The sequence below is a fragment of the Colobus angolensis genome, unplaced genomic scaffold, assembly GCF_000951035.1.
Source record: "Colobus angolensis palliatus isolate OR3802 unplaced genomic scaffold, Cang.pa_1.0 Scaffold47, whole genome shotgun sequence".
In the NCBI taxonomy this organism is placed as follows: domain Eukaryota; kingdom Metazoa; phylum Chordata; class Mammalia; order Primates; family Cercopithecidae; genus Colobus; species Colobus angolensis.
The window spans coordinates 5792076-5816551 of record NW_012118154.1 but is presented as its reverse complement, the minus strand read 5'-3'; the positions used below and the strand labels follow the sequence as shown (position 1 = coordinate 5816551).

The following is a 24476-nucleotide window of genomic DNA, read 5'->3' as shown; positions in this document are numbered from 1 at the left end:
TTTCTTTCTTTCTTTCTTTCTTTCTTTCTTTCTTTCTTTCTTTCTTTCTTTCTTTCTTTCTTTCTTTCTTTCTTTCTTTCTTTCTTTCTTTTTTACCTTCCTTCCTTCCTTTTCCTTCCTTTCCCTCTTTCTCTCCCTTTCCTTGTCCTTTCCTTTCCCTTTCCTTGTCCTTTCCCTCTCCTCTCCTCTCCTTTTTCCTGTCTCCTCTCTTTTCTCCTCTCCTCTCCTCTTTTTCTCTTGCCTAATTGCTCTGATCAGGATTTCCAATACTATGTTGAACAGGAGTGGTGGCAGAGGGCATCCTTGTCTTGTGCCAGTTTTCAAGCAGAATGGTGCCAGCTTTTGCCCATTCAGTATGATGTTGGCTGTGGATTTGTCATAGATGGCTCTTATTATTTTGAGGTATATTCCTTGAATACCTAGTTTATTGAGAGTTTTTAACATGAAGTGGTGTTGAATTTTATCAAAAGCCTTTTCTGCATCTATTGAGATAATCATGTGGGTTTTGTCTTATTTCTGTTTATGTGGTGTATCACATTTTTTGATTTACATATGTTGAACCAACCTTGCATCCCAGGGATGAAGCCTACTTGATCGTGGTGGATAAGCTTTTTGATGTGCTGCTGGTTTCGGTTTGCCAGTATTTTTTTGAGGACTTTTGCAATAATTGATTCTTTCTTTTCTGTCTTATGTTATCGTTTGTTTCTGTTTTTATTCATTTTCAGAAGTTGCTTTCTCCAACTTTTTAAATTTAATTTTAAATAAGTAAAACATTTACATCGTTCAGAAGTCAAAATTATATAAAAGTGACACTCAAAGTCTTGTTCCCATTCCTCTCTTTTCTACTTTTTCTTAACCTACTTCTTCTAAATAACCATTTTCATTAATTTTTGGTTTATTCTTCCTGTGTTACTTTTTGCAGAAATAAGCCTCTATGCATGTGTATGTGTGTGTCTCTGTGTGTCTGTGTGTATGTTCTTCCTTTTATATAAAAGATACTCTTTCAGGCTGGGAACGGTGGCTCACGCCTGCAATCCCAGCGCTTTGGGAAGCCTAGGCGGGTGGATCACCTGAGGTCAGGAGTTTGGGACCAGCCTGGCCAACATGGTGAAACCCCGTCTCTACTAAAAATACAACAAATGAGCCGGGCATGCTGGCGAGCACCTGTAATCCCAGCTACTTGGGAGACTGAGGCAGGAGAATTATTTGAACTCAGGAGGCGGAGGTTGCAGTGAGCTGAGATTGTGCCATTGCGCTCCAGCCTGGGCAACAAGAGTGAAACTCCATCTCAGTAAATGAATGAATGAATGAATGAATGACACACTCTTTTGTATCTTGGTCTTTTCACTCTACATTTTATTTCATATTGCTTATTCTTCTTTAGGGCTGTGTGGGTACTCTATTGCATAGATGTAACATTCTTTATTTAACCTGTCTCCTAAGGAAGGGCAATTAGATTGCTTCCAGTCTTGAGCTGCTGTGAATAATGCCACAGTAAATAACTTTGTCCTTTAAAAAAATTATGTGCATAGGTGTCTTTGAAAGGTGAGTTCTCAGAACCAGGGCATATGTAATTTTTTTTTAACCTGTTGTGAAATCCCCCCTCAAAGGGGTTGTCACCCTTGGCACCCCACCAGCAATGTGTGAGCGCTTCTGTTTCTTCACAGCCTGGCCAACAGAGGGTGTTGTGAGTCTTCTGAATTTTTCTTAACCTCATAAGTGAAAAATGGTATTTCAGTGTCGTTTTAAATTTGTATTTCTCATATAATGAGTCAAGTGGAGTGCATTTTCATATGCTTGAGGGCCATTTACATATATATTCTTTCTGTGAACTGTCTTGTCTTTTGTCCATTTTTCTACTGGATTATTAGCCTTTTTAGTCTTGATCTTTTAAGAGCTCCTCACGTATGAGGGAGATTAGCTCCTCGTGATAAATTGCAGTTATTTCCTTTCCTTTATCATTTGACATTTGACTTGTTCTGGTAGTTTTGTCATGTGAAAGTTTCTTTTTTTTTTTTGCTTTTTTACTGAGACGGAGTCTCACTCTGTCACCCAGGCTGGAGTGCAGTGGCGCGATCTCGGCTCGCTGCAAGCTCTTCCTCCTGGGTTCACGCCGTTCTCCTGCTTCAGCCTCCCGAGTAGCTGGGACTACAGGCGCCCACAACCACGCCCGGCTTTTTATATATTTATAATTTTTTGTATTTTTAGTAGAGACGGGGTTTCACTGTGTTAGCCAGGGTGGTCTTGATCTCCTGACCTCGTCATCCACCTACCTCAGCCTCCCAAAGTGCTAGGATTACAGGCGTGAGCCACCACACCCGGCCGAAAGTTTTTTTTTTTTTTTTTAAATGAAGTTGGCTGTCAATCTTTAATTCTTCCGTATATTTAGTCATATCTAAGTTTTTGCTGTTTCCAGGTTATAAAAAATTTATTCCTGCTTTCTTCTAGTAAATACATGGTTTCATCTTTTACATGAAGGGCTGTTATCTATTTAACTAGTGTCATCTTCTTGGACAGTTAGATTCTTTCTAATTACAAATGATTTTTAAGTATAGCCAAATGTTGAAATAAATTCTTCAATGTAGACTTTCTGGATTTGTGTTGTATAACATTTTAAGCCTTTTGAACACATATATTGCAGAATAACATTTCTATAACAATTTTGATTATCTTTGAAAAAATCTCTACTAGGTAAAAATACTATGTTACAGTTTAATATGCATTTTTTATTACGTCTTGAACATCTTTTCTTTTCTTTTTTTTTTTTTGTCCAGATGGAGTTTTGCTTTTGTTGTCCAGGCTGGAGTGCAGTGGCACAATCTCGGCTCACTGCAAGCTCCGAGCCTCCCAGGTTCAAGCGATTCACCTGCCGCAGCCTCCCAAGTAGCTGAGATTGCAGTCACTCACCACCATGCCTGGCTAAGTTTTGTATTTTTAGTAGAGATGGGGTTTCATCGTGTTGGCCAGGCTGGTCTCAAACTCCTGGCCTCAAGAGATCCTCCTGCCTTGGCCTCCCAAAGTGCTGGGATTACAAGCATGATCCACTGTGCCCAGCCTTGTTTCTTAATTTCAAAGGTTTCTTTTTATATATGTTAACTGTATTAAGCTTTGATCTGGCATATTTAGTATAAATACTTTCTCTATTAACTTGATTTTGTAAGTGACATTGTAAAACATGTACCGGTTTTTAAATTTTGTTTGAAATTATCAGCATGTTTATTGGTGATCTTTTCTAATGAGGGAAGGAGATATCATGCTTAAAAAAGGCCTTTTACATACAGAGGTTATATAAATAATTATCTAAATTTTCCTTAAGCTTTTTTTGTTATTTTGTTTTGTTTGTGTAAATCTTTGAAATACTTGGTGTTTACTTTGGTGTGTCATAGGTGTCTAATTTTATTTTTTCCCCATTTGCTCAATTATGAATTTCTTTCCCTCATATGAAATAGTTCATATTTCATTCACTGAATTTTTTTTTTTTTTTGAGACAGTCGTGCTCTGTTGCCCAGGCTGGAGTGCAGTGGCGCCATCTTGGCTCACTGCAAGCTCCGCCTCCCGGGTTCACGCCATCGTCCTGCCTCAGCCTCCCAAGTAGCTGGGACTCCAGGCGCCCGTCACCACGCCCGGCTAATTTTTTGTATTTTTAGTAGAGATGGGGTTTCACAGTGTTAGCTAGGATGGTCTTGATCTCCTGACCTCGTGATCCGCCCGTCTTGGCCTCCCAAAGTGCTGGGATTACAGGCTTGAGCCACCGTGCCCGGCCAGCTAATATTTTTGAAAAGATTTTTACATTTATAATTCCTAAGTAAGATTGACATGTGGTTGTCTTTGTCATGCTTGTTACCAAGGTTATGGTAGCTTAAAATGTGAATTAGGCTTTCCATCTTTTTTTGTGCTCTAGAAACTGTCTTTAATTATGATAATGACACTTTTTTCCTGATTACAAAAATGATCATTTTCTTATAAAATGTTAGAAAATCCCACTACTTAGATAGAATCATGGTGCTTTCATGTGTTTGTATTTAGTTCCTAGGTTTTTTCTCTGTTTGGGTGATATTTTATTTTATGACTTGATATTTTTTCCTCTTCATAAGTTGTGATGAATATCTTTCTATGTGAACAAATTGAGATTTGAGCCATAGTTTTTAATGGCTACATACTGTGTCTTTTATCTCCCGAATGCTTTTGGTTTTTGATTTTGTGGACTCCTCTTCGTAGGCCTGGTGTGTGTGGGGCTTTTTTATTTGCTTCTTTTGCCCTTTTCTCTTTGAGTGTAGAGAGATCTGTTTTCCTCGGTGTTTCTCCACAACATTGTAGGTGGTTCTTCCTTGGTTCCCAGGGGCAAGGGGATAGTTCAGGTTAGACTTTTCTTGGCTGCTGGTGCCTTGGAGGTCTGCTGGATGTGTGCAGTCTGGGCCAGCCTCTAGCACACTGGCTGGTGTTCCTTGGTGTGATTCTGCAAATCCAAGGAGGGAGTCCACTTGAGTTATGTAATGGCTGCTTTTGAGAAGGTAGCAAAGGAAACCTGTGGTATTCTGTCTTTTTAACATGTCTCTGATTTCATCCGTGGGTGAATATGTTTTAACTTATACAGGCAGTTTTTTCACGTTTCCAAATTCCTGAGAGACCTCTTCTCCATCCTTTAATGTAACAGGTCAGAGTCACAGACGAAAATTTCCTCTGGGATGATTGGAGAAAATTCACATACTCCTGGGAAAAGAGTCATGTGTGTTTCACATTCCTCTTGCATAAAAAGAACACATTGCCCACGGCCGGGCGCGGTGGCTCAAGCCTGTAATCCCAGCACTTTGGGAGGCCGAGATGGGTGGATCAGGAGGTCAGGAGATCGAGACCATCCTGAGCTATACGGTGAAACCCCGTCTCTACTAAAAAATACAAAAACCAGCCGGGCGAGATGGCGGGCGCCTGTAGTCCCAGCTACTCAGGAGGCTGAGGCAGGAGAATGGCGTAAACCCGGGAGGCGGAGCTTGCAGTGAGCCGAGATCGCGCCACTGCACTCCAGCCTGGGCGACAGAGCGAGACTCCGTCTCCAAAAAAAAAAAAAAACACATTGCCTTAAAACGTTTCCTTGGGTTGTAAATTTTACCTGTTGTTTAGAGAGCCCGGTGGGGATGGTAATGGGACTTCACGCTTTGTCATTGGAAGCCTGGTTGAGAGAACTGTGGGTTTTTGCTCTGGAATGAAGACTTGGGGAACACAATTTCCTGCATGGTTCCAAGGCAGATACATAGGATCAATGGGTAGAAGCTCAGGCCACAGGATTCAGCTGATGGTGAGAGCTCACTGACAGTTTCTGGTCAGTATCGGTGTTCCAGTCTGGCTTGGCTCGCCACTTGGCCAGGATGTGGAGCGGGTACAAGCTGTAAGTGGGCAGCTGGGCCAGGGCACCACTGAGCCTCCTTCCAGCCCTGAGTTTGTCGCGAGGGGCTGAGTATCTATCTCTTCCAGCCCTGACTTTGTTGAATCATAGCCCGTGAAGTAGTGTTTATGTGACGTAAGTTCGTGGATTCTGCCCTCTGGACCAGGATACTTAGGATGTGTTCTTTTCTTTTCAGCTTCCCGTGACAATCAGAGCTTTGTTGCAGAACCTGAAGGAAAAGATCGCCCTTTTGAAGGACTTACTGCTAAGAGCTGTGGCTACACGTCAGATGTATCCATGTAAACATTTCCACCTCTTTTCTAGAGTGGGAGGAAAAGCAGTCGTATTTTAAGAAAGGAAGGAATCTGGGCCACCCAGATTTTCCCACAGCTTGAGGAAGACCTGGTTTCCAAAATATTGCCTGTAATCTTGATTTCTATTTTCAGTGTCTGTTACATGTTTTACAGGGAATATGCTGGCAAAGCAAGACCTACCGAGGGAATTAACTGACTTGGGTGTAACCTGTACAGTTCAGGAAGCTAATGCTTTCCATCAGTGCTGTATTTACGGAGCCCCGCACTGCTCCCTGTCTAGACCGCCTTGACCATAGCTGGCTACTGCTCCAACAGGAAAACTTCCATGATCATCCTAAGCTGAGATTCTGCTTCTGGGAGTTTCCAGAGTTTTTAGTGATCATTTCTTTTCGGAGAGGCCAATCCCAGTAGAAACCATACATCTCTCCCTTCCCCACCTACCCCCATGTTTTTGTAGATGATTGAGATGTGGCTTGTTTGCCTTGTTTTTCCTCCAGAGGCACAGACTCTGCCTCTAGTATGGGAGTTTGAGGGGAAGGGGTGGGGTGGGACTTCCTTGAAGCAGGTTATGCTGTCATCTTAACCTCCTACCAAGTGGTAAATTTTTTTTTTTTTTTTTTTTTAGAAATTCATAATCTGGACCAGGTGCAGTGGTTCACGCCTATAATCCCAGCACTTTGGGAGGCCGAGCACTTGAGGTCAGGCATTCAAGACCAGCCTGGCCAACATGGTGAAACGCTGTCTCTACTAAAAATACAAAAAATTAGCCAGGCGTGGTGGCGCACGCCTGTACTCCCAGCTACTCGGGAGGTTGAGGCAGGAGAATCACTTGAACCTGGGAGGCGGCGGTTGCAGTGAGCCGAGATCATGCCACTGCACTCTAGCTTGGGCAACAGAGTGTGACCCTGTCTCAAAAAATAAAAAAAAGAGAAATTCATAATCTGATCAATTTAGGAATGTATACATGACTTGTTACCTACACTAACCCTTTACACCTGAGTATATATTGGTTTGAAAACTTACCTCAAACTGGTCTTCTCTCATCATTTCTCTAAATTGTCAGTAGTTCATGCCAAAGACCCAATTTTTCGTATTTCAGGAAGTGGATACTGCCAGGTTTTACATATATGGAAATACGGGAATACAACTTTTTAGATAAAACAATGGAAAGTGTTCTAAAAATTATTTTCCCCCATTGTTACCCCTTTATATCACTAGGAAAGTTGGCTTAATCGCATGATTTTCTAGATATTCAATTATTGATCCACTAAGTTTAAAATAAAAGTTTAATTTCAAACAATTAGGGCCTTATTTTTAACACAATTAGAATATTCTGAGATACTTTACCTTCCATGTAGTGTAATTTGTTATGGCACAGTTGGTCTATCATATAAAGGGTTTTTATTTTACCCAAATCAACAAGTCCTAATATACAGACCTCACTGCACCATTGTGCCCAGCTAATTTTTTTTTTTTTTTTTTTTTTTGAGAGGGAGTCTCATTCTGTTGCCCAGGCTGGAGTGCAGTGGTGCAGTCTCGGCTTACTGCAAGCTCTGCATCCCAGATTCATGCCATTCTCCTGCTTCAGCCTCCCGAGTAGCTGGGACTACAGGCACCTGCCACCACACCTGGCTAATTTTTTTGTATTTTTAGTAGAGACAGGGTTTCACCATGTTAGCTAGGGTGGTCTTGATCTCCTGACATCATGATCTGCCCGCCTCAGCCTACCAAAGTGCTGGGATTACAGACGTGAGCCATCGTGCCTGGTCTAATTTTTGTATTTTTAGTAGTTTCAAATGGGCAGTTCTGTTTCCTCTGCTTTCAGTACTAAGCACTGGGAAGTCTACACATGGCAAGGTGTGTAAATTCATGTTAGTGTTACTTAAAGCACGTATATTAAAAAGGTAACTACATATTGTTTCATGATATCATATGCATTTGCTTCCATTTAGATAACATTATTAGTCACCTTGTTTATGTGCTAAACCTACTGGGCAAGAAAAATATACAAATTAAGAGCTTTTTCTTTTTTCTATTAGTAATAATTTCTGCTAGTTATTACAGAGTACTAAGCATACCACAGTTACAATTGACTCTGTTCTCCTAAATGCTTACAGTCTGACCATCTGTTGAAATCTCACAGGTTTTTGGTTTTGTGGTCATCTCAGAATTACTTCCCAAATTATTGAATTAAGGAGTAAGCATCAAAAACACTGAACAAGACTTATTTAAAACATCACAAAAATATTTAGGGGCCTTAATGTGGATAATTTAGAATTTACTAGGAGACATCAAAAATTCAACTGGAATACAACAACTTTCTAAGATTCTATTTATTTTTTTCAAATAATTGATCTATTTCTACTGTAACAACTGCAGCCAGTACTAGGGATGGCATTTAACTAATCCACCCCATGAGGGCGCTCATAAACCTGTGTATTTTTAGGGAGGCCACCTCTTTTTTTTTTTTTTTTTTTGAGATGGAGTCTCACTCTGTCGCCCAGAGTGGAGTGCAGTGGCGCAATCTCAGCTCACCGCAACCTTCACCTCCCGAGTTCAAGCGATTTTCCTGCCTCAACCTCCTGAGTAGCTGGGATTACAGGTGTGCGCCACTGCACTCAGCTAATTTTTGTATTTTTAGTAGAGACAGGCTTTCACTATGTTGGCCAGGCTGGTCTTGAACTCCTGACCTCAGGTGATCCGCCCGCCTCAGCCTCAGGTAATCACGCCTGCTGGGATTACATGCGTGAGCCACTGTGCCTGGCCACAGAGGACACTTTTGATGTAAGGGAAAGGAGGTAGCGTATATATTATGAAGGCCTCTTTTTAATTCTCCTTCTGTTCCTCCCATCTTCCCTTCCCCTAACCACCACCTTTCCCCAAACATTTAAAATAATTCTCTGGCAGTTATCCTCCAGATTTAAGATAGATAGCAATCTGTGAGTCCTAATAATCTCATATTATTAGATTTTTTTGGTGTTTCCTTCTCTTCTTTACAAAAATAGGTACTGAGGCCAAGTTAAACTTTGCACCGAAAGTCACTGATGAAGTTGGAGAGATAACCCAGAATTACAGCAGAGGAGGTTTTTTTGTTTGTTTTGGTTTTTTTTTTTTTTTAGATAGTCTCACTCTGTCACCCCGGCTAGAGTTCAGCGGCGCAATCTCGGCTCACTGCAAACCCCGCTTCCCGAGTTCTAGTGATTCTCCTGCCTCAACCTCCCGAGTAGCTGGGATTACAGGCATGTGCCACCATGCTCGGCTAATTTTTGTATTTTTAGTAGAGATAGGGTTTCACCATGTGGTCCAGGCTGGTCTTGAACTCCTGACCTCGTGATCCACCCACCTGGGCCTCCCAAAGTGCTGAGATTACAGGTGTGAGCCACTGCGCCCAGCCCCAGCAGAGGCATTTTCTACACTGAGGAGAGGATTCTTGGAGAGCTTTAGTCATTTCCCAGGACCCCACAACTAGGAAATGGAAGAACCAGGTTCAAACACAGGACTGTGTGGCCCCAACGTGAATTGTTTAAAAGCTGAATTATACTTTAGTAGAAATAATACAGTCAGCTGTCACCTGGCATGTCTTCAACTAGAATCCTCTATTAATTGTTGTGTTGCTGGACTGCCAAGACAAATCTTGTTTATAATACAAATCTTCAAGAACCTTCTTAACTATCAGAAGATTAGACAGTGTTCACTGTGGTTTATTAGGTATACTTTATGATGTTGAGAAAAATGTTTGTTCATAAATCACCAATGGAGTGACTTTTTAATCCTTTTTTTGAGGCATAATTAATGTTTGGTGACTTTTTTAATGTGAATATTTGAATACCACGTTTCCTTACTGTGCTGCATAGTTAAGAGTTTATGATCCTTAATAAATTTATGCCTTTCTACATTTGTGATCGTGTCCAAAGAACACTAGGAGTTGCCAGAAAGATAAGTCCTATGCAAATACTTTCTAAACATTGAAATTCATGGAATTAAAGCATGAGATGTTATGCCCTCTCCTGAAAAAGTGTTTTTCTCCTGGCAGGAGTAAAAGTCAAGTTAAAATGGAAGTTCTGTGCTTTTAAATCCGTTAGTATGCAATTAATAATCCAAAGTCTTGCAGTCAAGAGAGTTAAATTCTGAAAGGCCTTAACATCTGTTCACAGTGGTCTTTGAGACAGGAACTATAATTGCCTCACCAGCTGAGAAGAGGTGTATGCTATGGGAGGCTGCATGTGAAATTCCAGATAGTACTAAAGAGACTTAGTACCCTCTTCTTAGAGTTGGCTTCACATGAAACTTATCCTTTTGTTGGCATTTCAAAGGAGGCCGCATCTTTACTTATTTTAAAGAGAATAAAGAAAATCTCTTTACAAAGGGGTTTGATGTCAGAAAGCACTTTGGTGTCTTGGGAGAAGGCCTTTGGAAATAATTTTTAAAAATCTATAAAAGATAGGTAAGTAGGGCTGGGCGCGGTGGCTCACGCCTGTAATCCCAGCACTTTGGGAGGCCGAGGCGGGCGAATCATGGGGTCAGGAGATGGAGACCGTCCTGGCTAACACGGTGAAACCCTGTCTCTACTAAAAATACAAAAATTAGCTTTGCATGATGGCGGGCACCTGTAGTCTCAGCTACTCAGGAGGCTGAGGCAGGAGAATGGCGTGAACCTGGGAGGCGGAGGTTGTAGTGAGCCAAGATCGAGCCACTGCACTCCAGTCTGGGTGACAGAGCAAGACTCCATCCCCCCCCAAAAAAAAAAGATAGGTAAGTAGATAGATGGGTGCATAGACAGATGTGGTGATTCCTACGTAACAAACCCCAATGGATGTGGTTGTGGAGAGGCTGACTGAACAGATTTTACAGGTATCCCCTGATAGCTCCAGTGGAGGAAGACTGGTTCTCAAACACTGTGCCTGTCCCTCGGTTTACACTGATACTTGGTAATGTGAGAAAAATAAGGAGAAGATAGTGTTTATGTAGTGGAAGTTTTCTGATTTATAAGAACTTTTTTCTGATTTAAGACAGGATCTCACTGTGTTGCCTAGGATGGAGGGCAGTGGCAAAATCCTAGCTCACCGCAGCCTCAAACTCCTGGCCTCAAGTGATCCTCCTGCCTCAGCCTCCCAAGTAGCTAGGACTCCAGGTGTATGTCACCATGCCTGGCTAATATTTTGTAGAGATGGGGTCTTGCCATTTGCCCAGGCTGGTCTCGAACTTCTAGTCTCAAGCGATCCTCCGCCTTGGCCTGCAAAATGTTGGGATTACTGGTGTGAGCCACCATGCCAAGTCTGTTTTCTGATTTATACAGAACTGTTACATGGTTCTTTCTAGTTTTTGGTGTTAGAATCTCCTTGCTTTTTCATCATAATAGTAAAAGTAGACAGTTTTGTTTCTTGTTTCCTTGAACACCCATACCTGGCAAAATGTATAATTGGTAATTCTGTGTAATTTACACCCCCCGTAGTTTTTTTGGACATATTACTGGTCCATGAAACCTGAATGTCTAGGCGCCATTGGTATAGTGGGAACAACATTGGCTTTGAAAGCAGAGAGATCTGAGATCGAAGACCAGCTCTGCCACTTGCCAAGGCCAAACAGCAGTTTAGCCTTTCTGGACCTTAGTTTCATTATCTGTAATGTAGGAATAATCATGCTTTGCCAGGTTATTGTGCAAGCTGAAGAAAATCTTTTTAAAGCCCTTCACAGGACTAGCCCCCCATAAGGGTGGGTGGTGAATAAAAGGTGGTTACCAACACTTACCCCTGGGGAAGTTACTTAACCTCTTTGTGCCTCATTTGTGGAATGGGATGCTAGAAGTCCACCTGGCATAAAGGCTTGTTGTGTAAGGATGAGATAATATGCATACAGGGTGCTTCAGATATACTGAGTCCTCCTTGAGGATTAGCTGCTACTGATTATTTTATCATTATTGTAAAGATTTCAGCTACCGTTGAGAATTTACAGGTCGTCCTTTCTTTATGGAGTTTTTAATCATGTATGGTGGTTATATCAAAACACACAAACAATGATGGTATTAAAATAGTACTTGCAAAATGTGATCAGTGCTTTCAGGAAGGTAAGGACTTGGCCTGGTACATCATAAATATTTATTAGAGTTTGTTGATTTAAAAAAAGAAAGCTGGAAAAGTCTTTTGACCTCTAAAACTTTGAACTGTTCCCTTGCAGTTCTTCTTTTTTGGCATGGAGAAGTAATTATCTGCAAACTTCTTCGCCAGAGCAGCTCTTTCACAAAATTAGGCTTACCTAAATTCTATTTTTTTTTTTTTTCCGAGACAGAGTTTCATTCTTGTTGCTCAGTCTGGAGCACAATGGTGCAATCTCAGCTCACTGCAACCACTGCCTCCCAGGTTCAAGCGAGTCTCCTGCCTCAGCCTCCCAAGTAGCTAGGATTACAGGTGTGCACCACCACGCCTGGCTAATTTTTGTGTTTTTGGTAGAGATGGGGTTTTGCCATGTTGGCCAGGCTGGTCTCAAACTCCTGATCTCAGGTGATTCGCCCACCTCAGCCTCCCAAAGTGCTGGGATTACAGGTGTGAACCACTGTGCCCGGCCTAAATTCTTAAGCCTTATACCAAATATACGAGAAAATCCAGGAGCTGGAGTGGGATTGGGTGTCCTGTGGATCCAGTTGCATATTCACCCCGCTCCATCTGTAGTTCAAATGCTTACCAGGTTACAGCAGAGAAACTGGGCTTATGCATGTTGGTAGTAGGTATTAGTAATATGAAATCAGGATCCAGTTTTATTTACAACCTTTTATATCCATGAATTGGCTATAATTACATGTAAAATCAGCATAGCCAAGGACAAAGTACTATGATAGTTAGCTCTTCTCTTTCTTTTCTTTATCTGTCTGTTCTTTTATCTTCTTCCTTGGCTGTTCACCAGGTTGGTGGAAGAGGGAGGGGATCCCCAGCACTGGCCACTGACTGTGTGCTGTACTTTTTTTTGTTTTGAGATGGAGTCTCTGTTGCCCAGGCTACAATGCAGTGGCACAATCTTGGCTCACTGCAACCTCTGCCTCTCAGGTTTCAGTGATTCTCCTGCCTCAGCCTCCTGTGTAGCTGGGACTACAGGTGTGTGCTATTATACCCAACTAATTTTTGTATTTTTTTTGGTAGAGACGGGGTTTCACCATGTTGTGCAGGCTGGTCTCGAACTCCTGACCTCATGAACTGCCCATCTCAGCCTTCCAAAGTGCTGGGATTACAGGCGTGAGCCACAGCGCTCAGCCTATGTGTCCTACTTTCTCCTTGTCCTTAGCATCACTCAGGCACACTCTTTCCCACTACCCTACTTTCCCCAGCTGCTACACACCTGTCCACATACATGCTGTATAGATTGTTTCCTGGATGATCCTTTGACCTCTTACTAACAACAACCCTTATATAGCAAGGGTGCTGTGCAGATGGTCCATTAATCAATTTATTCTCATTCCATCTCCCTCCTCCGCATCTCCTTATGCTCTGTTCTCTCCATAGATTAAAATAAAATATAAAACAAAGAGGCAGAGTGTTCCTAATTGGATTGTTTTCCAGATTTACAGAGTCCCTGGGAATATTCTGAATTCATACACACAGTATTGTTTTTATCAGGATTCTAAGAAGTGGCAAAGTTAAGTCAGCACCTCAAGGTGGAGAAGTCCCCAGAATGTTTGGTGGAAAAGCCGTGAGCTAGGGTAGAATGACCTGGGCTCTCACCTAGCATCGCTGTTAACCCAGGCAAGTGACTTAGCCATGCTGGTCCTTAATTTTCTGGTCAGCAAAACAAGAGAATTGGGATCTTTAGGGCCTCTTCTAGCATCAACCGTGTGGGTTTCCGTCCTTTTGTTACTCATCAACAAAACATCCTCATCAAGTTTTACTGTTTCTGAAACTGATGTTCTTAAGTTTAAATCTGTAACTAGTATCTGCTGATTTAAAAATGTACCTTTATTGTTTTTATTACAAAGCGTATTATACTTTCTACTGATACATTTCTCATTAGTTGTTACCAATGACTCCTCTTTCTCTTCCTTATTCTTTTTCTGTCTCATCTCATTCTTCATAGTTAAGTGTTGATGGTTAGTAGCTAGTGTCTCAGACTTTTCTAGGCTGGAAATATATGTATATGTAAATAAGAAATTCTTTTGACTATAAAGGGATTGTATTATACATATGGTTCTGAAGCTTGTGTTTTTATTGATTAGCAGATGATAGAGACAAACATTAGGAAACAATATTCGGTGAAACATCAGTCTCCCTTATACCCTTAATCCCAGTTGTCCTTCCTTAGAGGTGATGTTTAGATATCAAAAATTTTCTGTGTATATATACACACATAAATAGATACGATTTTTTTTTTTTTTTTAACAAAGTGGGAGCATACTGTTCACTGTTTAGCTCCTTGCTGCTGCTGTTGTTTTTCCTCTTTTGGTTTAATGTTATATATTGTAGATTATTCCATGTCAAATAATTCATGTAAACACTTAGTAAGTGCTCAAAAATGTTAATTATCATTATCAGCCCCCTAAGCAGCTTTCCAATTCTTGGCTGAAGGCTACAAAACATTCCATTGTACAGATACACTGGTTACTTACTGATATTTCCAGTGTGGCTATTATAAAGAATAGTTCAGTGGACATCCTTGCTTCTAAGTCCTTGTATGATTGTATCTGCAGGAGAAATGTCTGTTGAAAGACTGTACCTTTTACGTTTTGTTAGGTATTTAGAAGGCAATTTAGCAGTTGGTTGAACCTGTTTGCATTACTTTCAAGAATGTATGAGGCGGCCGGGTGTGGTGGCTCACGCCTGTAATCCCAGCACTTTGGGAGGCTGAGGTGGGTGGATTACTTGAGGTCAGGAGTTCCAGACCAGCCTGGACAACATAGGGAAATCCCGTCTCTACTGAAAATACAAAAATTAGCTGGGCGTGGTGGTATACGCATGCAATCCCAGCTACTTGGGAGGCTGAGGCAGGAGAATCGCTTAAACTCCAGAGCTGGAGGTTGCGGTGAGCCAAGATCATGCCACTGCACTCCAGACTGGGTGACAGAGGGAGACACTGTCTCAAATTAAAAAAAAAAAGAAAAAAAAAGAATGTATGAGGTCAGGTGAAGTGGCTCATGCCTGTAATCCCAGCACTTTGGGAGGCTGAGGCGAGGGGATCATGAGGTCAAGAGATCGAGACCATCCTGGCCAACATGGTGAAACCCCGTCTGTACTAAAAATACAAAAATTAGCTGGGTGTGGTGGTGGCGCCTGTAGTCCCAGCTACTCAGGAGGCTGAGACAGGAGAATCGCTTCAACCCGGGAGGTGGAGGTTGCAGTGAGCTAAGATCGCACCACTGCACCACTCCAACCTGGAGACAGAGCGAGAATCCGTCTCAAAAAAAAAAAAGAAAAGAAAAGAAAAAGAAGAAGAAAAGAAAACACTTTCGTAGTTTGCATGAAGAAAGCTAGTATGTAAAATTTTGTACTTAGTCCAAGGGAAGTGGTGCCGGTTGTTGACAGATGCCACTTCCCTTTTTGCTTCATGCGCACCTTTGCGCACGCGCCACACTCTCGTCCACCTGTTGGTGAATTGTAGGTTTCTTTGCAAAGACTACATTTCCCAGAAGGATGGTTTTTGGTTTTAACCACCACTTATGAATTGTTGTGGAAAAGATGTTAGAGATTATCTAGTGTTACGTATAAAGAGAGAGAGATCCAAAAAGGTGAAATAACTGGTTCAAGAGCATAATGGTAAGAATAGGGCTACAACTCTGCCTTTGGGCTCCTGGTCTAGCATGTTTGCTAGAATCACACATTAAAATTATTCTCTTTGTAATTTTCTTTACAGATCATGCAATGTATTTAAATAGTGAACTGATGGTAGCAATTTATAGAGCAAATCTGTTACATAAAGTAGCACTTTATAAATATTCTAGGTGTGTTAATAGATATTAACATGGAAGAAAGAGAACAATATAGAGAACTTCTCTCCCCCAGCGCCCCCACTTTTTTAAACAGAGCATCTTAGGGTATTAATATGTAGGAAAACGCCCTGGAACACTGACACGTATAACTCAAAACCTAAGGAATCACTGAGCCAGGTTGCACCACTGGCAGGAAAAGTCATTTAAATTTGGTCACTGGGGCTGGGCATGGTGACTCACGCCTGTTATCCCAGCACTTTGGGAGGCCAAGGCAGGCAGATCACCTGAGGTCATGAGTTCAAGACCAGCCTGGCCAACACGGCAAAACCCTGTCTCTAATAAAAATACAAAATACAAAACTTAGCCGGGTGTGGTGTTGCATGTCTGTAAGCCTAGCTGTTCAGGAGGCTGAGGCAGGAGAACTGCTTGAACCCGGGAGGCAGAGGTTGCAGTGGGCCGAGATCGCATCATTGCATTCTAGCCTGGGTGACAGAGCGAGACTCTGTCTCAAAAATAAATAAGTTTGGTCACGGGGAGCAAAGTAATATTTACCTGGTATATTTCTCAGTGAAAGAACTTGTGTTGTGATCCATGTCAGTGTTTGTAAGTCTCTCTGTGACAGTCCTGCCAAGGTCCTTTACCTGACGACCTGATGAAGGTGAAGGTCAGAGTAGGAAAAGCACAGGAGTGGTGAGCATCCCTTGTGGGTAGTAGCGATTACAGTCTGTAAAAACCACAACTGACTTGAAGAGCTAACTTAATAATGTAATAGTTAAAAATGAGGTCGTTTATTCACCATTGGACCTTAACAAGATGTCTGCAGAACACAGCTTGAAGGGGACCGAAGACAGAACCTCTTGGATGATCTTGTAACTCGAGAGAGACTACTTCTGGCATCCTTTAAGAATGAGGGTGCCGAACCAGATCTAATCAGGTAGGATGTTTTCATTTACAGGGATTACTTGGTGGGCGAAGACTTCTTTGCAAATATTACAGCTGTTTCCTGAATGGCTTACTTTAGGCATTAAATCAATCAAAATCGATTCTATTCATTTATGGTGTTAGACTATAATTTTTTTTTTTTTTTTTTTTGAGACGGAGCCTTGCTCTGTCACCCAGGCTGGAGTGCAGTGGCCGGATCTCAGCTCACTGCAAGCTCCGCCTCCCGGGTTCACGCCATTCTCCTGCCTCAGCCTCCCGAGTAGCTGGGACTACAGGCGCCCGCCACCTCGCCTGGCTAGTTTTTTGTATTTTTTAGTACAGACGGGGTTTCACCATGTTAGCCAGGATGGTCTCGATCTGCTGACCTCGTGATCCACCTGTCTCGGCCTCCCAAAGTGCTGGGATTACAGGCTTGAGCCACCGCGCCCGGCCGGACTATAATTTTCTACTCCATTTAGTTTTCGTTAATTTTCTAGGTTTAGTAAACCAGGTATGTTCAGCTGAATCCCATCTTGGGTGGAACATACTAAGGGAGACTGTGGGTGAAGTCGGAACATTTCTTTGGCATTCTTTGGTTGAGTTTTCTGCTTTGTTAACTGCCTTCGAAACTCCCGAAGTCACTACTTCTCTGTGTGGGCAAAGGAGTGTTTTTGTTTTTGTTTTTTTTTAAATTGGCATATTGAAAAAATGAGTCCTAATAAGACTGGTCCGGCGCCCACAGAGGCGGAGGAGTTGGACCCTCCTCCCCGTTCTTCGCCAGTGAGTGATTCACGCTTCAAAGAGCCGACAGCTGCTCGGAGCCCGGCTCTGCTGGAAGACCCCGTGGACGGGTCCGGCTTTCCAAGGCTGAGGCTGATGAACCGTAAATTGCTACATCTTTAAAATTGGCCTCCCCCTGTTTCTAGAACTTCCTTAGCTTCATCATGGGAACCATCACAGAAGGCAATGAGCTTGGGTGGAAAGCCGCCTCTCCTCGTCTTCCACGCTAGGGATGATGCGTTTATCGTGGAGAGGAGCTTGTTTCTAGTTAGTTCCCAGTTAGGAATAGTATGGCTTCCCAAGGGCAGTGGTTTTGGACCCTAGTCCTGCATTATCAGACTCCACCTCGGACAAGTGAACCCGAGTGGGATTGAGGTGGAGGGGCAGGGAGGTCTCAGGTGATTCTAATATACAACCCGGATTGCAAACCACTGCCTAGAACAAGCTGAAGAAAATGAAACTGATTTTCCTGTGGATCCCAGTCTTCTCAGGAGCAGTTTCCAAGGTTCCATGAAGAAACTGTGAAATACAGAAAGGTAGATGGGATGTTAAGTTGCTTCTGTGAAGAAATGAACCTAAGGAGTCAGTGAGGGAAGGGTGATACTCTTTTGGCAGTCTCCTGGGCAGGGTTTAAATGAAGATAGAAGCCTGTGGTGGGCCAGTCTCCTGTGGTTCCCCATATTTCCCTGGCATATTCAGTCCCAGGGTACAGGGGTGAAGTATGTGGATGAAGGTGGTGTTCTAGGTTGGTCAAAGAGAACAGGTGAGCAAAGGAATCCAAGGTGGAAAGAGAGTACTGTCGTCAGGGCGCAGTGGCTCATGCCTGTAAGCCTAGCACTTTGGGAGGCCGAAGTGGGTGGATTGCCTGAGCTCAGGAGTTTGAGACCAGCCTGGGCAACAAGGTGAAACACTGTCTCTACTAAAATACAAGAGAAAAAAAAAAAAAGCTGGGCGCGGTGGTGGGCACCTGTAGTCCCAGCTACTCAGGAGGCTGAGGCAGGAGAATTGCTTGAACCTGGGAGGTGGAGGTTGCAGTGACCCGAGATTGCGCCACTGCACTCCAGCCTGGGACAGAGCAAGACTCTGTCTCAAAAAGGAAAAAAAAAAAAAAAAAAAAAGAACTGTCTTTTAGAAGGGGCTTTACGCTGAAGGCAGAGTCTTTTTAGTCAAGATATTAATAAGGGCATGGTTAGGACGGGGAGCTTATTTCATGGAAAAATGGGGTCATGTAGAGAGATGATGAAGGGGGCAAAATATTCAGACTATTGTGCTCGGTAGTGATGAGGCAGTCGTGATAAATACTCATAGTTCCCATTTGAGAAGAGCGTGCTTTGCACCAGACTCTGCTCTTTGCTTGTCATTAATGATGCTGAAGGAGCCAACCTAGGAATTTAGGCCAAGGACCTCTGAAGTCCTCCCACCGGGTCCTTCTGTTTTCTGTTTTGTTGGTTTTTGGTCACCACTTGCCTGCCTTTGTCACCCCTCTTCTCTAATCATCTCTGTGTCCTTTGAACTGTGACCAGCTGATAAGCAGCGTCAGCATTACCTGGCAGCGTGTTACAAACTCAGAATTTCCAACCCCAGTCCCAAAGTACGGAATTAAAACTTGCATTTTAACAAGATCATCAAGTGATTTGAATGCACATTATAATTTGAGAAATATTGCTTTGTATCATTCCTTTTTGTTTTTTTTTTTTTTTTTGAGACGGAGTTTCGCTCTATCACCCAGGCTAGAGTGCAGTGTCACAATTTCAGCTCACTGCAACCTCTGCCTCCCGAGATTCTCCTGCCTCAGCCTCCTGAGTAGCTGGGATCACAGGCGCATGCCACCACGCCTGGCTAATTTTGTATTTTTGGTAGAGATGAGGTTTTACCATGTTGGCCAGGCTGGTCTTGAATATCTGACCTCAGGTACTCTGCCCGCCTCAGTCTCCCAAAATTCTGGAATTACAGGCATGAGCCACTGTTCCCGACCTGTGTCATTTATTCTTAATCATGGCACTTTGCATCAGAATCCCCCAAGAGAGAATGGAAAAAAAAAAAGAAATACAAATGTCTAGACCATATGCTTGTGGAGTTCGATTCATAGTCTTGAGTGAGACCTGGGCAGCAGTAGGGCTGGAGAGACTGCTGGGTGGTTTTAGTAGATGGCAGGGTTAGAACGACTGCTCTATGTCATGATGTACTAGTCATGAGACCTACAGCATGTGTCTGCTATTTTTTATATGGTAGGCACTATGCTAAGCTCTTTATGTGCATTTGCTCAGGAGCTCTTTATAATATCCCATTTGGCAGAAGAGAAACTGAGGCTCAGAGGGTTCAAGATTCTAAAGCTAGTCAGTCACAGAACTTGGATTTTAGCTCTGAACTCATAACCATTGCACCATAAAAAGAGCTGGATGAGGTGTTAGAAGGACCCAGTTCTGTAGCTTTCTAGTCCCTGAGTCATCTGGGCTTCTAAGATATTGACCTTAGACTGGGGGTACATGTGCTGCCCATTTTTCATTGTTGTTAGGACCAGATGAAGTGATTGCTATAAGATGGGCTTTGTAAACTCTAAGACCTTTATAAATACAAGATGTTATTACTGGAGCATTGTGTCTCCATCAGGCTAGGAGGGAGCTCATGCTGCCTCATTGCTTTGGAGATCTTCTGTCCCTCGTGTCATGCCCCCTGAGTGCTCAGGGACCTGGTCTGTTGGACCCCAGCATATGCTGCACCTGGTCCTCCGCCCTCCATTCTCCTCTTCCACATCTCATTTGTTCCGTGTCTGCTTCCTTCCGTGCCCAGCTTGCTGCCTCTTGTCTTATTAGTGAACAATCTCATGTTAATTCTAGCAGTGGAATCAACGGCTGGCAACGTCCTGTCTTCTGGAGGTATTTTAACCAAAACCTCCTTAAACCCTAGGATTTAAACCACAGTGAATTAGTTGATGGAAATGTTTAGGGAATTTGGCAGGTTAGTGTCAGGTGGTTTTTTTTGGACAGAGGCCTTCTGAGGACCTCTTGGGTCCTGCCACTGGGACTGCCTTTTGCTCTTCATGCCTATAAGGCTGATCCATGTGGTGGACTAAAGCTGTTGCTTGTTGGTGTGTTGGTGAGTGGCTGAGTGGCATGGGGACAGAGATCATACTGGGGAGACACTGTCAAGCAAAGGTAACTGAATCCCTGACGGTTGAAATAAAGTAACTGGCCAGACCTATTTACATGCTGTCAAGATGAAACCAAGGGCAACATAGAGATTGGTCTGTCTTTTCAGGACCAGAAGTCTAGGATAGATCAGAATAAGCTTCTAGAAGAATTCTTTTTAAAAAGAATGTAAGCCCTGTCAAGGAGAAATGACTCCTGTGGAGTGATTTGAAGAAGGTAGACATGGACATAACACACAGCGATGGTCCGTTCCGGATGACATGGAATCTGGCCAAGAGCGAGAAACCAATGTGGTGACTGGACATTGAGCACCATGAAGAAAGAAAGTCATTGCAGATACAGAGAGGAAGGAGAATGACGTCGGTGGTCTGGAAGGTGACTTTCCCCTTCACTTCCATTGGTGAATCCTTGTTGGGCTAGGATTGCTTTAGACCCAACACCCTAACAGGAATGTGTCCACATGTGCTTGTCCAAAAAGTGCAAGTCCTGTAGGCATTCCAGAGGAGTCTGATCAATAAGAAAATTCATACTAGAAAAAACCACTCTCAAAAGCTATGTAGAAAAGTCCCCAGGAAATCTGCTCAAGGGCCATGAGAACAAATACCCAGCTAGCGTTGCTCCAACTGGTCAGGGAAGATGGCACCATGTGGACTTATTGAGGACCAGCAAGAAGTGTATGGTTGAGCGAATGCTAAAGCTGAAGTGGACTGCCAGAAGCGGATTTTCTTAGATTTGAGGTCAGAGTTGCTGGTCTTTGATTTCCTTCACCTGCCTACGTGAGAGTATTATTTTTGCCTTCTTTACCCCTAATCCCCATCCTTGAGACCTCCCCTTCTTTCCCCAACTTCTCATACCTAATAGTTCTCTTGCCTGGACCTAGCCTTCTGAGTGAGGACCTTAATTCAGTTGTAAACATGACTTGTTCATTATATGACATGTTCAATTACAGTTCGATTGTATCCCCTTCCCCCCTGATTGTCAGTTGCCTGGTCATTTCTAATACCAGCTGTTAGGGAACGCTCAGCTCTATCTATCTTTGGAGAAACTCATTCGTTTCTCTGCCAGTTGGTTTCTGTAGTATCTCCAGTGACTTACAGAGATTTCCTTAGACCTCTCCACAGTTAATTCCCAGTTCCGGGCTCCTCCAAGATTTTCGTTTGCCTCTCTAATCTCTGGATTCCTCCAGCATTTTTCTTTGCTTCTGTAGTTCTTGGTTTTTGCAGGGGTCAGTTGGGTTGCTTTGTCACTTTGTGGGTGGAGGGTAGGTGTCTTTCCCTTAATTCATGACGTCCAGAAGCACAGTGGCCAGAAAACCTTGTCAGAACTTTGAAATGTTATAGACATGCTCACTATGGCACATTTTGTCATTAATGCTAGACCATGACCACAACACATTTACTGTTAGAGAACTGGGGTTAATCTGCTAATCAACATTTCTCTAGTAACTGACAGCAAAGCCACAAGATCAGTTTATGTTACCAGGACTCGCTTGGGACCTGGTGAGCCTTCCTTCCTAGAGCCCCTACCTCTGTTTCCCTCTTTCTCGTTTACTTTGTGCAACCCTCTTTTCCTCTCTTTCTTCCCCATCCCTCGTTCCTGAGAGCCTTTCCATCCCTCTTTTCCCTTCCTCCTCATATGTGGCCTTATTAGGGAGAGTCAAGTATGGTCAGACTTCAGTTTGGATTAGCATTTCCTTTAAATAGACATTAATGTGGCAATCACATAATTGAATGCGTAACTTGTCATGTGACAGAATCTTAGTTTTACCTTACGGATTACTGGTCATTATGCTAAAGCAGTAAGCCTTGGTCTCAATAAGCAACGGTTGACTAATTTAGGGTATTTGGAAACTTGTTAAAGAAGTCTCTGCAACAGTGTGTCTTAGAAGAAGCTAAGCCCTGTCTCATAAAGCAGTGACACAACTTCTGATTTAAAACCTTCCCGCCCTTTATATTCGAGAGCATTGCTCAATCTCACAATTAGTTAAATCTTTGCCTGTAGAGAGAGAAAAAAAACAACAAAAACCGTTGCATACTCCACTGCTCTGTGACCATCTCAAAGATTATGTGATTAACTCAGCTGCAGTGGGTGGCTAATTGGCTGAGCTTTAATCTTCACACCACCAACTATGTCGAGGATTATAGGGAATAGGAAGTTGTTTAGAGTTTGAGGTGGTAGTTGTATGTCAGGAAGGATATATTAACAAGCAGACCAATTGCTAAAATCAAAAGAAGGTGATAATGAAATGGCTACATTTTCTCAGAGTGCAGATTTTTAAAATTTGATTTTAGAGTTAGACTTTTCTCTTGCACTACTGACAAACCATGATTATTTCCAGTGTCTAATTCATATCACTGTATTGGTAGTCAAGATGGGCAAAAGAAAAATTTACATTAAATTCTAACGTTAAAAATGCTCCTCCCCATTTTAAACCGTTGAATGTTTTATTTCCATCTAAATCTTGGTTTATAAGAAGGATGATTTATGTCCCATAGTACTTAGATTTCCTAAAGAATCATTGATTTGTACTTCATATTGCTTAATGTTGTTAGCACGTGACCAACTTACTCTTCTAGAAGAAGGAAGTGGCTAAGGAATAGACATCCATATCATAAACCCCCTTCTGTCTTTTATGTCCCTGAAATACAGCGACTTCCTAGCTTTTCTGACATGCAAGGGTGTGCTGAAATCAGTACAGATTTGCTTTGTCCTCTAAGTGAATGTAGGGATAGTTGAACCCCAAGAAGTTATTAAGTGCAGTCAAGAATATTATAATTTCCTGCTAGTTTAATGAAAAATAGGTAAGGAAGCAAAAATGTGGTGAAGCAAACCTTCCTTCATTAAGTAGATCTTTATTGAGTGCCTGCTATGTGCTATACACTGATACTGGAAGTGTAGTGGTCAAAAAACCCAAAACTACAAAAGCACCTACTTTTTGCAGTTGAGCTATGTACGGTCCAGGGAGAAAGACAGGAGTGAAATAAAGAACCATCTAATCAGTAAAATATATTCAAAAAAATAGAGTATATTTTGAGAGCATATTAGTGGGAAGCTGATTTAGCTAGGGAGACTATAGTTAATACTTAACTGTTTTCCTTTTTTGAAGTGTATATTTTGTCTCTTGGTCTATATTTTAAATACCTCAAGGACAGAGACCAAAGCCTAAATTTTGTCTCTTGGTCTATATTTTAAATACCTCAAGGACAGAGACCAAAGCCTAACAGAATTTTTAATAAATAATTGCTCAATGAATGAGTGTCTTCACACACGTTTCTGTATCTGCGGTAACATCCAGCCCAGAGTTGGGTATACAGCAGGTGTGTTGTTGATTCAGCACGTTTTTGTTGACGGAAAGGTCGACTGAGCCAGGAGGCGATAGACTGTGTTAACTAAACCTGCGAATGTCACACTTTTAATACATGAAAGCTTTTTTGCTTGCCTCATGTAAAGTCTGTCACGTAAAGCTGCCTCCGAGCTTCAGGTTGCTTCCTTCTCTGGGCTGTGCTCTCATGACACAAGGCCTGCGTGTTCCCCATGACTGGAGAAGAATGAGGATGTGGAGAACTCACATCCGTCTTCTATGCTTTGGCCTGCAAGTTTCACACACTCAGCCTCTTGGCCATAACTAGTCACGTGGCTCCAACCTAGCTGTGAGGGCGGCTGGGGGATGTAATCTTTCTGTATACTCAAGAGGAGGGCCTGGTGAAGCATGCAGCTTTATCTCTGCCTCCTTGATTATTTTGGGTAGTTTGATGGAAAGACAAATAGCTTTGGTACATAATCTTGCTGCTTTCTTCTTGAGCAATGATTAGAATCAGAAGTTACTGAAGCCACGCACGGTGGGCTAAGAGGTGTCCATGGGGGGATTAGTTTGTCATTTATAATGGCTGTTCTTGGCCGGGTGCGGTGGCTGGCACCTGTAATCCCAGCACTTTGGGAGGCCAAGGCGGGTGGATCATGAGGTCAGGGGTTTGAGACCAGCCTGGCCAACATGGTGAAACCCCATCTCTACTAAAAAAATAAAAAAA

At 42.6% G+C, this 24476-nt stretch overlaps 1 protein-coding gene across 1 annotated transcript in view; it reads left to right on the top strand.

Moving 5' to 3' along the window:
* STX8 (syntaxin 8) overlaps positions 1-24476 on the top strand; it is a 348959-nt gene that overhangs the window by 11997 nt on the left and 312486 nt on the right. Inside the window, exons 3-4 of the mRNA XM_011958612.1 lie at positions 5577-5671; positions 16422-16532. Coding sequence (XP_011814002.1) covers positions 5577-5671; positions 16422-16532 — 206 coding nt within the window. The remainder of the gene's footprint in view (positions 1-5576; positions 5672-16421; positions 16533-24476) is intronic.